Here is a 12279-nt window from a genome sequence, read left to right as displayed (position 1 = left end):
TTACAGAACAGGGTCGACCATGGTCAACGGAGTAGAGAGTAGACAGTCGAAAATGAAGATGGCCGCCGAGGTGAGGTGGCTTTTGATTTTTCATATATTTTCTGTAATTAACGTTGTCCTCGGAGAGTTGCCTCATCGGAAATTCGAGTATAAATATTCTTTTAAACCACCGTATCTCGCACAAAAAGATGGAAGTGTGCCTTTCTGGGAATACGGGGGAAGTAAGTACAAGTGAAACCTAACCAAGTACACCTGTAAAACACTTCCGTATGTTATTTTCTCGTAGTCGGCTTTTCGATTATTTGATTGAAATGCATCGTTATATCGTTTCCAAACGTAAATCTCGATCAAATCTTTTTCCCGCGAATACTTAACGTATAAATTTCATATTATTTACGTGACAGAACTGGGTTAAACTCGCGACAGATGTACATGTTTTTATTTACATTAGAAACTAATTTAATTGGTCTTGAAAATCAACAGAAAGTGATATAAAATTCGACTATTTCGACAAATAAATAGAATTTCCTTTTTATTAATATAATATTGTAGTACATGCATGTACGGTTTTAATTGATATTTCTGCTATTAATTTTCGTACTTATTATACTTTATTCGTTTATACTATAATTCATTATTTGGATTATTCAGAAAAATATATATTTATATTACAGATGCAATTGCTAGTGCAGAGAATGTTAGGGTAGCTCCATCATTGAGGAGTCAAAAAGGTATATGACAAATAATAATGTATATAATATTTATTTTGCATTTTACTTTTTATTATATGAAAATCTAAATTAATGCTTAGGTGCAATATGGGTCAAACAGCCAGTTCTCTGTGAATGGTGGGAGGTAGAGTTAATATTTAGAATAACAGGAAGAGGAAGGATTGGAGCAGATGGATTAGCATTTTGGTATACTACTACAAAGGGTGCCTATAATGGCACAGTTTTTGGTAGTTCTGATCAATGGAATGGTCTTGGAATCTTCTTTGATTCCTTTGACAATGATAACAAACACAACAACCCTTATATCATGGCTGTTCTGAATGACGGCACAAAATCCTTCGATCATACAAAGTGAATTACATCTTTCACTATTTTTTTAACATGCATTAAAAGTTCCAATAAATGATCTTGTATTTTAACTTTTATACAGTGATGGTACAACGCAATTATCCGCTGGTTGCTTGCGCGATTTTCGTAATAAACCATTTGCTACAAGAGCAAAAATTGAGTACTATCAGAATACTTTAACTGTAAGCATATATTCGTGTACAATTTATTTTTAATATTAACATCAGAATTACCGATGGTTCATCTCTTTAATATTTAATTGTAGCTATTGTTCCATAATGGCATGACGAATAACGAACAAGATTATGAAATGTGTTTCCGAGTTGAAAATGTGGTTTTACCGAGAGGCGGATATTTTGGTGTTTCGGCTGCTACTGGTATTTATCTTCTAAATAAAAGAGTGAAATTATTATCCATTCTACCCGCAAAAATTAATTGATTTTCAATCATTTTTTCTAGGTGGTTTAGCTGATGATCATGATGTTTCTCATTTCTTAACACATTCTCTATATCCTCCTGGTCAATTGAGGGCTGATGGACAGAAAGTTTCTTTAGAGGAACAGCAAAAACTTAGCCAAGAATACTTAGATTACCAAAGGAAATTAGAACAGCAGAAAGAGGATTACCGCCGGTTAGAAAAAATAAAATTAAAGGTCTAAAATTAAATAGGAAATTTGTTTTTAAAAATAATTCAATTGTTTAGGGATCATCCAGATGAACACCGGCAAAAAGAGGAATTTGAAGAATATTTTGAAAATGACAATCAGCGAGAACTGCGACAAATCTTTGATGGTCAAAGTCAAATGTTTGATGCGTTGCGCGAGCTTCATAATAAATTGGATGAAATACTTGGAAGACAGGAAAGAACTTTAAGTTTAGTATCTCAAGCTCAATTAGGAGGTAACATTGTTAAAACTGGAACAGGAGATCACTTTCAAGCAATTGACTCTATACGTCGACATGAGGTCGACAATCTATTGAGTAACCAAAAACTGATAATAAATACAGCCAATGAGATTAAATCCTTTGTAAATGATGTGTATTCTAAAGCTGATACTATCATTAATAATCAAGCTCGTGCTCCAACGGCTCAGGTATTTGCTTGTATTTAATTTGTTATCAAACATTCTGTAATATATTTGAACGAAAAAATGTTTTGTAGGTGCAGCAAATGGGATATGATTATCACTCCCTTATTTCTGAAATGCGAGACGGACTTAATACTTTGAAAAGGGAAATCGGACAAATAAATACTAAAGTAAATAGTGGAACTATAGATTGTCCTACAACAAGTTGTTTGACAACAACACTGTTCTTGCTTTTCGTAGCACTTCAAATGATGATCTTGTTTGGTTACAGCATGTATCGGTAAATGTTTACCTCGTAAAGTTCATATAAACAAACATGTTCGAAATAGATTTATTTATTTTCTTTATTATTTTTGTTTTCATTTGCAGGGACAATAAGGAAGCACAGTCAAAAAAGTTGTATTAATGTTCGTTTTTAATCGTACAGTATAAAAGTAAGGGTACAGAAGTAAATTCCTACCTTTATGCACTGTTTCGATATTTTTACCCGTGGAATATGCATTTTGTTGAACATTTGTATAATAAATGCATTCTTCATCCGAGATAGATCTAAAAAGCGGCAGAACAGTCAGTGCTCCTGGAGTATGGTAAAAATAATCATTAATTGTTCTCAGCTTGCTATAATTTAATCATTTTAATATTTGTTACAACACATGATATTCTTCATCATTACGAACCATAGGCATAAAAATAAAAATAGCAGAAAGTATACGTGAAATTAAACTGGAAATGAGATTATAAATTAGATGTTTAGTAATTTTGAAATGAGACAGACCTTGTCGTGATTTGTTTAGAGGATTGTGTATAATATATATTTTTTTATTGTCATTCATTAAGAATGTTTCGCGCTACGCGCACACCTTTTTTTCTAGTTTCATTTACAATATGTACTTCTTTTTTTTACATAGAAATTTCTTGGTAGTATTACATGAAATGTATTGTATAAATGTTTATACGATTTTTGTATTGGGAATTGGCATATCGAAACACGAAAAGCAGACATTTCTGTCAAATGTCACTTACCGATATTTATTGGTCTGGTACTACATTCCCTTAGATGAACAAATGTATAGATAAGCTCTGCGTTTTTAACATGACAGATTTAAAATTAAGAGATCATGAATACAGCTAGATCAAATTAAAAGCACGAGTAATTTTATAATTACATATTCTCGCATTACTGGTGAAAGTGACATCGAACAATCATAACATTCATGAGGCTGTAAAAACATTTTGTTAATTGAATACGTACTGTGTAAGCGCAAACAGCGTATCGAGTACTTACATAGAAAGAGGAACTTGAATTATTCGCAAGCTCGGTATTCCTATCAACATTATTGCATTTGTAAAAGTTATCAAAGATTGTAAATGTATAATGAAATATATCTGATAATAAAAATACTAATGAAAAACTATAACATAAAATTCATTGGTGGTAAAGAAGGAGGAGGAAGTCAGGATCTCTAGGCAAACAAGATCGCGGGTGAAAATTAATTCACGAATAAATCTAAGATATTTATTTGCTATGTGGAAATAAAATTTGTCTAACTTTGACGAGTAGTACAGACATGAAATCAATAAAACAAATTACAATACGTATATAAAACGTTTAGTGTCATGTCGAACGTTTTTTTGAGAAAATACTGACTGTGTTGAATTCTTTGCAATATTGTTTTTTTTTTCGTTTATTATACTTCAGTATCGAACGAAAGAATTATACGTGTTAATTGATACAATTATTTTCACACGTTACAGTAAGTACCTCGTATATTCAAGATACATCATTTATTATGAATACGAAAAATATCTCTAACAAGTATATATACGTAAACGGTAATTATGTTTCATTATAAAATCGGAATTTGATACATGAAAAAATAAGTAAAACTTATTTAGCTAACTAAATTTATAATTGGATCTTTAAAAAATATGTACAACGCATTAATATCGAACAACGTTCAAGGCATTTAAGTGCATGAACTTCATTGCAATCACATCTATAGAATGACGAAGATAAATATAAATTAAGCTGTATAGACAGTTGCTACGCATAGTTATTGTGGTGCATTATATCTATGTCCTTGAATGACGGTGGTTATGTCTGTAAGAGCGAGTAGCGTCAATGATCTTGCGCACTTCAAATTCTGATCAAAAAACATACGACCCTACACGGACGGCTCTCACACTATTGACAGATAGTGTTATATATATATACACACATACATTTACATATATATTTACATACATATTTGTATATGCTAAGTGTATGTGTCTATGTATGTATATATATATTTATTTAGTTAAATTGTAATCCAGAGTGTGATTAACATAAAGTAATATGGTTTACCGATAACATAAAATAACGTTATGAATAGTCTGGATTCCAATTCAACTAAAAACTTATATGGGCAGTCATTCAATTGGAATCATCGTCCGATTCCACGGCATATGAAACAGGTTTACGAACACGGCCCGTAGTATTTCTCGGCGCTGGAACTGGAGAAGTTTCGTCTATCCTAGCAATATCATCCTGTTGCGACTCGGTCTTCTTCTTCTTTTTCTTTGACTGAAAATAAATGATTGTATTGTTAGATCGCGACTAGCTGTTTATCATTCAGAATGTATTATTACTTACGGGAACTTCTTTGATGGCAAACGGTTGGTCTTCGGAATCCGAATCAGAAGAAAAGACCTTTGTTTTAAACCGTATTTTCCCTCTTTTTCCTCCACCATTTTCAGCCTTCTTTTTAACGGGAGCTACATCGTAAATAATGAAGTTATGTCAAGAAATGATATGATACGTGAATACTTCAGGAATTATTAAAATATTATCAAGAATCTTAAGTACCTTTTGATGGAGGCGAGAATAACGCGTCTTCACTAGATGACACTACAGGTTTTGGTTGTTTTTCTGCAGAAGAACTACCGACTAGAGAGTCGAAAAGTTCTTCTGAACTTACTATTATAAACAGAAAAATGATTAAAATAGTAATATGAAAACAGTGTACCAATATAATCAACAGATTTGTATAATTGTTGTTATTCATTTACTTACACTTCGGCGGTGGTACTTTCTTATTTATGTTAAAGCTATCGTCAGAATCACTGTTTGTTATTGCCACTGGTTTCGTTTTTCTAAACAGAAAAAAATGATTAATAAAGAAAAATATTTTATTTTTTGCTTCATTATATAATTACGAAATATACTCACTGCTCTGAATCTGATGAAAGATTAACCATTTCATCGTTAGATGAAGACTCAGAATTGAAACTGTAGTTTTTCTTAGCTGTAACATTCAAAGTGTAATAGATAAAAAATTAATTTTATATGTGTATACATTATTTAATATTGAAGTACGGTACGTATAGGAAAAGATATGAAAACGGATACCTGTATTTCTACGGGATGTACGAATTTCTGGCGGAGGTGATATACTGCCAAAATCAATTTCATCGTTACTTTCATCGCTACAGTACATTTTCCTTTTATCACCTTTTTCTTTTTTGGCGCCCCGTTTAAATGGCAATGTTGTTTGTTTCATACCTATTTATTGGATATAGAAATTATATGTAACGATTTTTGAAAACCTTTACTTTCATTTCACTGTATCTATGTATACACATACCTCTCTTGCCGCCTGCTTTTTTCTCTATCTTATCAGGAGAAGATCCCACTCTATCATCCAACGGTTTCGAACCTGCTTCAACTAGAAGATCGAATTCATCTTTCTCCTCCGTTGATTCTTTCTTTACCTAATATTTCCGTAAATTTTAGGTTAGATATACATACAAAATTTGTACGTGAAAGAAATGTTATTATCTATACATCAAAATTAATTTAATAATATGTGTCACATTACTCTTGGCTGCTTCTTAATTCCTTCCTTTTTGTCTTTAGACACAATGTCCGCTTTTTCAATTTTCTTCTTCAATTCCGTATCAATTACTGGAACTATTCGACGAATAGAATTCGATGCATAAATTTTTGATGGAGGTTTCTTAATAAGTTTAGCCGATTTCAATTCTTCCTTTTGTTCCTTTTCTTCTAACTAATCAAATATCACATATATAAATAAAATCTGATCATACATTTCTAGATGCTAGAGAAATTCTACATACCTTATTTAATTCGCTCAATAGATTGTTCAAATCCTCTTTCCATAAAGAGACAGGCGAACGAGCTTGCAATCTCTTCAATTCCGCTAATTTATCGTCCCTTTGACGTAATAATTCATCTTTCTTTTCTTTTGTTAAACTCCATAAGGTCATTCCTAATAGATAATCGAAATTTTCTTTTGCTATGGCAGTAGTCGACGCAGCTTCTTCGTCTTCAACCGTTTCAGCTACTTCTTCCTATCGAGACATTACACAATTATTTGTATATATCCGTATGAATTAAAGTTAAAACTAGTTGGAATTAAAATTTTTCATTGTATTTTTACAATATCTTCCCACTACTTACTTGTTCTTCCTAACGTAGCATAACAGTTAAACTTAATTGCGTAATTGCATACGATTGTTTGAAATAATAGTGCAGTACTTACTAAAACTTCTTCTCTATTTTGTGATAATTTCCAAGCTATCACTGGATCGGATACATACTCCCGTCTAATTAATTCAGCTATCATATCCTTCTTCTTTTTATTTTCTATTACTATAGTCCCGTCGCATTTCTCTAAAATAAATCTTGCTTGGTTCGAAAGTTTCGACGCTTCTGCCTGCAGTATACCCTCCAAATAATCTTTCCTTTTGTGATACATTTGCAGTCTTACTGTATAGAAGTCTTTCAGAATGTTAACAACGTTATCATACTTTTGAAGGCATTGATTTGCATCGAATGCACACTGTGTAAACGCAAATATATTCATTTAACAATTAATAGCATTTTAAATGTTGTTATTAATTATAGATAAAATTTGTCATTTTTTACCATAGATGTAATAGCAGTTGTGGTTTGTAGTTTGAAAGCTTTATGAAGACCATCCCTCTCTAATTCTACTAACTTGTCGCGGTTTAAAGTTACTATAAAGTGTACTGCCGTGTCCGTGTTGTATTCCTTGTAATCTCTGCAATTATATGTAGAAAAATAGCAAGTATTTTTTCACTGTCTGTTTGGTCATTAGTAGCGACTATATTTACGTAATAATAGATGGTATTTTATCGCTTCCATGCAACATTGGCTCTAGAACTGATTCTTTGTAAGTTTGGGTCCATGTTCCAACTGGAAGTTCCGTAATTTCAACTTTATCTGGTCCGATCACCGAAATTTCGCCATTAATAACATATCGATAATCTCCGCAACTCTCTATTACTCCTTTAAAGTTCTTGTAGTAGGGTATCTATTTAGGAAATAAAAAAAAAAATTAACAAAAAATGGAGAAACAATGATAGGAAGCAAGTTATTATTAAAAACTATAACTACCATTGGTTTTGGATCAGCACCGTCCATCATTCTAAATAAATTTTCAATGATCTCTCTGGGATTGTAGTTCGGGATCTTTGTCATCCAGCCAGTACCAATGCCATCAGCACCATTTACCAATACCATTGGTATAGTTGGTACATAGTACACAGGTTCAATTTTTTGATTATCATCGTACTCGTATTTCAGCAAAGGTTCGTCGTACTTGTGAAATATAAGCCTCGCTAACGGACTACGAAAATAGAAAAAAAAAATACGTTAACTGCTCCTTTTTTATTTATAATCGTAACAAAAATAAAAAAAATATGAATACCTAAGCATCGTGAAGATATATCGAGGGCTTGCTGAATCTTTTCCTCCTGCTAATCTGGTACCGAACTGACCAATGGGTTGAAGTAAATTAATGTTATTACTTCCTACGAAATTCTGTGCAAGACCAATGATAGTTGACATAAGAGAAACTTCGCCGTGGTGGTACGCTGAATGTTCGGCAACAGATCCAGCTAACTGAGCAACTTTTACTTCACGTTTATCGTTACGTTTTAAACACGTATACAAAACTTTTCTTTGTCCCGGTTTGAAACCATCGATCATATTGGGTATAGAGCGTACATTATCATAATTACTGAATAAAACTAATTCAACGTTAATAAAATCAGAGAAAGATACAGTACGTGTATCCTTTTGATAAAGATAACGCTCCCCGAGCCCAATGTCTTTCCTTCTTTTCGTTTCATCCATATAATTCGTTAGCCAATCCTTACGTTGATCGACACACTTTTTACTGAAAGCCATGATGATATTTTGATCATCCTGATCTCCATCGTACCTAAATAAAATCCTGTGTCTCGTCATATTTTGAAAATATTCTTTTGCCTCTTTAGCCGTAGAGGTACCCAAACCTATAATAAAAGAGAGGAATATTTTTGTACAATTAGAAATAAATAAAAATAAAAGTTTTTTTTAAAAGATCAAAAATAAAAACCTTTGTAGTACTTGATTCTATACGTATGAAAATTACTCGTCTCCGTCTTCCATTTTTGAAATTCCGGTAGGGAAAAGAAGCTCAATACTTCGCTTCCTTTTGTTGCTTTCACAATGGGTGTGATAAATTCTTCTACGAAATTTACCTTCAGTAATGAAGGCCAGTTATGATGAATAAAATTAATTAACAATCCCTTGATATGAGAACCATCCTACATAAATACACGCAACACATAAGTATTGTACAGATGCATAACATTTATCGAAGTATTAAATTTATAAAAAAAATTAACCTGATCCTGATCGGTCATTATCATCATTTTTCCATAACGTAATGTCTTTAGATCGTCGCGAGTTTCATATTTTTTCTTATATTGAAGTCCAAGGATTTTTATCAAATTATTAATCTCGACATTTTCTAAAATTTGCTTATGAGTCGCCTCCCTTACATTTAAAATTTTACCTAAAATCATTTTCATATATAACAATAGTATAATTAATACTGCTATTAAAGTTACCTGTACTTACCTCTCAGAGGAAATATTCCATATTTATCTCTACCTATAGAAGCAAGACCAGATACTGCCATGGTCTTAGCTGAGTCTCCCTCAGTTAATATCAACGTGCATTCAAGTGATCTGCCGGTTCCAGCATCATTAGCATCTTCTAATTTTGGAATTCCTAAAATACAAAATTGCTCGTAATAATTTGCTTAATTTCCTTATCACATTAGTTCAAAAGTGACATCAAATACTATATTCTTTCCATGTGTACGATTTACCTTGCAATTTTCTTTGCTTTGATTTAGGGCCCAACTTTTGTAGCTGGCTATCAGCTTTAAATTTCGCCCATGTTAGAACTGCTTCAACAATGCCCATTTTTGTTACCTATGTATAATTCAAAATTTGTCACAAACATATAAAAATATTATATCGACAAAATTGAAATTTAATATTTACGTTTGTAACAAATTTATCGCTAAGTGTGCATTTTGAACCAAAACTTTTAGCTTGCAATGTCATGTTCTCCTTAGTTTGCGAATCAAATGTAGGATTGTTAATAAGACAATTAACAAAAATCCATAGATGATTTTTAATTTGAAATGGCTTGATCGTCACGCCAGCCTTATTTTTCTTCTTTAAAGTTTCTGTCAACTGTTTTACTATTAATTCTGTAACATGATCCACATGCCGTCCACCCTATTTATAAGAAATATTTTAGAATTCATTTTGTTTAATTGCATGATATTTGTCAATCATCTAGTTTTTCATAAATTTTACCTTTGTTGTTGCAATACTGTTTACAAAAGACATTTGCTGGAAGCCCTTATCAGACAGAGTAACAGCCACTTCCCAACGAGGTCCACAGTGTTCATATACTACTTTCAAAGGATTACCAATGTCATCTTTTTTATCTTTAATATACAAATCAACATAGTCTTTAAAATTTTTTATTGGAACTCTAGTGCCATTCAAATAGACTTTAACACCGGTAGTAGAGGCTGCTACATCGAACGCTCGTCGAGACATAAGAGCAACTATATCATCATCCAGAGATTGCATTTTAAATTTTGATAAATCTGGTGAAAATATGACTTTCGTGAAATCTTCTCCAGTGGATGCTTTAACTCTAGGCTCACTAGCAAGTCCCATATTGTTACTCCATGTCTACAAATACAAATTCATTATATAAATATATTATTATAATACAAGTATCTGTTTTAAACATATTTTTACGAATTAATTACTTGTTTTAAACATTTCCTATACTCCTTAGATGAAGTTTCCACGGTAAAACGATGACTAAAAATATTACACAATTTGGCACCATAACCATTCCTACCACCAGTTACTTTTTCCTCTTCGTCATCATAATTAGACGATGTTAACAAATGACCAAATATCATGGTAGGAACAAACATATTTTCTTCTTTATGAATTACCACTGGGATACCTTTGCCATTATTCCATATTGATATAACATTCTGTTCTCTACAAATTGAGACAATTTTTTTATTGATTTTTCAATGATTAGATATAAATATTTCAATTACTTATAGATTAATAAGTAAACACATACTGATTAATGTCAATTTTAATGGTATCCATTTTGGGATCCCTTTGTTTATTATCTGCTGCATTTACTAAAATCTCATCAAATATTTTGTATAATCCAGGAACATATTTTATTTCCCTTTGCACCATTACTTCTTTCTCTTTGTCATAGACCCACATCATTTCAGTTACCGGTTCAACAGAACCAATGTAAGTATCGGGACGTAATAAAATATGTTCCAACTGAGACTTCTTCTGGTATATCCCTTCGATAGTCTTTTTCTTTGAAGCATTGTCACCAGCTCCATTTTCTACTGTAGTACTCATGGTGTTATAGGGTTTAGTATTTATGTAACTGTAACAAATAAAGATGTAGTTGTTTAAGGTATTAGAGATGAGATAAAATGCATTGTACATATACCCAGATATACTTCATCATAGAAGCTTTATTTGGCAAAATTATTTCATATTTTTAAAATTGAAAAATTTGGTAATAGCAAACTGGTGTCATCTAGCCACGATTTCTTTTAACAGAAATTTTTTTTAACTACATTACCTTAGTTATCTTTCTCTAATATGTTCTCATTACATGTAACACTATAATATTATTACTTAAACATAGCATTTCTGAAATAGGTGATTACACTTTTTAAGTATATTCTATTTATTGTAAGAATAAACAATGTTTCTTCTCTAAGTTTAACTAGTTTTTTTATTTGTGACAAGATACTAAATACAAGGACACATCATGTACATACACATTGTATACATGTATACACATTGATGATACATTGAAAAATGAAGATTTTTGATAATTACGAAATTATCCAATTTTTTGTAGGTTAATTCGACTCCAACTTTATTTCTAATTAATTTTAACATAAACTTTTATATCCAATATGTAGAAATCATACACGACTGCACTGTGCAAGTTTTAATCGCAATAATTGTTGCATGTAACAAAACATGGTTTTACATATTATTACGAACGATAAGCCTTTCTTCCGTCCAAACAATTAAATTATTATTTACTAAAAACACTTTCGTACCCGAAACAAGATTTACTAATATGGCGGGAAAATATCCACTGTGTAATTGGCCAGTATGGAAGAAGACGCCAATTTAGCATAAACATCTGTCTTTCGAATGTTATATCTATATATAAACATCAAATCGCTTCCAAAATGAAAAATATTATTTTACAATAAAATATCAGATTATGGAATCGCTCCTATCTTCAGTCTACTTACCTTCGTTAGAATTGCAATACAAACTATGGAGTAGCGTCGGCAACCGAAAATTGCACAGCTATAGTATCTTAAGTGGGGACTAAAATTAATAAACGGCGTACCGCAGTCAATAACTACCTAAACTTAATTATTCATTGCACAAACTGTTTGCCTCTCTTCCTCTTGCCTTAACCTTCATCCGATACTGAAGCTGCCTAACACGATAGTTGAACAACTATTGTAAGCACATTATATTTACCTGTAACTCAGAATTCAGAATGACGGTTGGGACGCCTGTAAGAGTGAGCAACGTTCGGAAACGCTAAAAGACTATAAGATAAAGGAGCGTAGACCTCGTTGTTGACTGTGATTGGTGTGAGGTCAAAGTCATGAATGCAATAGCTCCCTCTATCCCTACCTTTC

At 31.9% G+C, this 12279-nt stretch overlaps 2 protein-coding genes across 7 annotated transcripts; one reads left to right on the top strand and one right to left on the bottom strand.

Annotated features, from left to right (window-relative positions):
• Positions 1 to 4: 4 nt before the first annotated feature.
• Positions 5 to 3800, top strand: LOC128887311 (protein ERGIC-53). The gene is made up of 9 exons (XM_054143065.1): positions 5 to 221; positions 675 to 731; positions 812 to 1082; positions 1162 to 1261; positions 1345 to 1456; positions 1539 to 1710; positions 1783 to 2173; positions 2242 to 2447; positions 2537 to 3800. Exons 1-9 carry the CDS (start codon positions 20 to 22, stop codon positions 2571 to 2573), a joined length of 1548 nt encoding a protein of 515 aa, XP_053999040.1. The 5' UTR covers positions 5 to 19; the 3' UTR covers positions 2574 to 3800.
• Positions 2802 to 12243, bottom strand: LOC128887310 (DNA topoisomerase 2). Of its 6 annotated transcripts, none has more exons than XM_054143062.1 (23): positions 12116 to 12243; positions 10653 to 10982; positions 10321 to 10564; positions 9854 to 10240; positions 9533 to 9772; positions 9355 to 9460; positions 9102 to 9254; positions 8867 to 9036; positions 8575 to 8785; positions 7903 to 8491; positions 7590 to 7821; positions 7307 to 7506; positions 7098 to 7233; positions 6712 to 7011; positions 6287 to 6520; positions 6028 to 6216; positions 5794 to 5920; positions 5559 to 5711; positions 5379 to 5454; positions 5223 to 5302; positions 5016 to 5126; positions 4803 to 4924; positions 2802 to 4733 (listed from the first exon to the last, which is right to left on the bottom strand). In XM_054143062.1, the coding sequence occupies exons 2-23, from the start codon at positions 10952 to 10954 to the stop codon at positions 4584 to 4586; spliced, it is 4512 nt and encodes a 1503-aa protein (XP_053999037.1). In that variant the 5' UTR covers positions 10955 to 10982; positions 12116 to 12243; the 3' UTR covers positions 2802 to 4583. The 6 variants fall into 6 exon arrangements, with proteins under 6 accessions (XP_053999037.1, XP_053999036.1, XP_053999038.1 ...); XM_054143061.1 differs by lacking the exon at positions 12116 to 12243 and adding an exon at positions 11878 to 12109; XM_054143063.1 differs by lacking the exon at positions 12116 to 12243 and adding an exon at positions 11995 to 12109.
• Positions 12244 to 12279: the final 36 nt, after the last annotated feature.

The sequence above is a fragment of the Hylaeus anthracinus genome, unplaced genomic scaffold, assembly GCF_026225885.1.
Source record: "Hylaeus anthracinus isolate JK02 unplaced genomic scaffold, UHH_iyHylAnth1.0_haploid 11985, whole genome shotgun sequence".
Lineage (NCBI taxonomy): Eukaryota > Metazoa > Arthropoda > Insecta > Hymenoptera > Colletidae > Hylaeus > Hylaeus anthracinus.
The sequence above is the reverse complement of the archived record's forward strand: the minus strand, read 5'-3'. Positions and strand labels throughout refer to the sequence as shown.

Coding starts and splice junctions, on each gene's coding strand:
- LOC128887311 (XM_054143065.1), top strand. CDS start 20: ATGGTCAACGGAGTAGAGAGTAGACAGTCGAAAATGAAGATGGCCGCC. Junction 222..674: donor TTTCTGGGAATACGGGGGAA/GTAAGTACAAGT, acceptor TTTATATTACAG/ATGCAATTGCTAGTGCAGAG. Junction 732..811: donor ATCATTGAGGAGTCAAAAAG/GTATATGACAAA, acceptor ATTAATGCTTAG/GTGCAATATGGGTCAAACAG.
- LOC128887310 (XM_054143059.1), bottom strand. CDS start 11,762: ATGTTTATGCTAAATTGGCGTCTTCTTCCATACTGGCCAATTACACAG. Junction 7,507..7,589: donor GTGCTGATCCAAAACCAATG/GTAGTTATAGTT, acceptor TTTCCTAAATAG/ATACCCTACTACAAGAACTT. Junction 5,921..6,027: donor GAATTAAGAAGCAGCCAAGA/GTAATGTGACAC, acceptor CGGAAATATTAG/GTAAAGAAAGAATCAACGGA.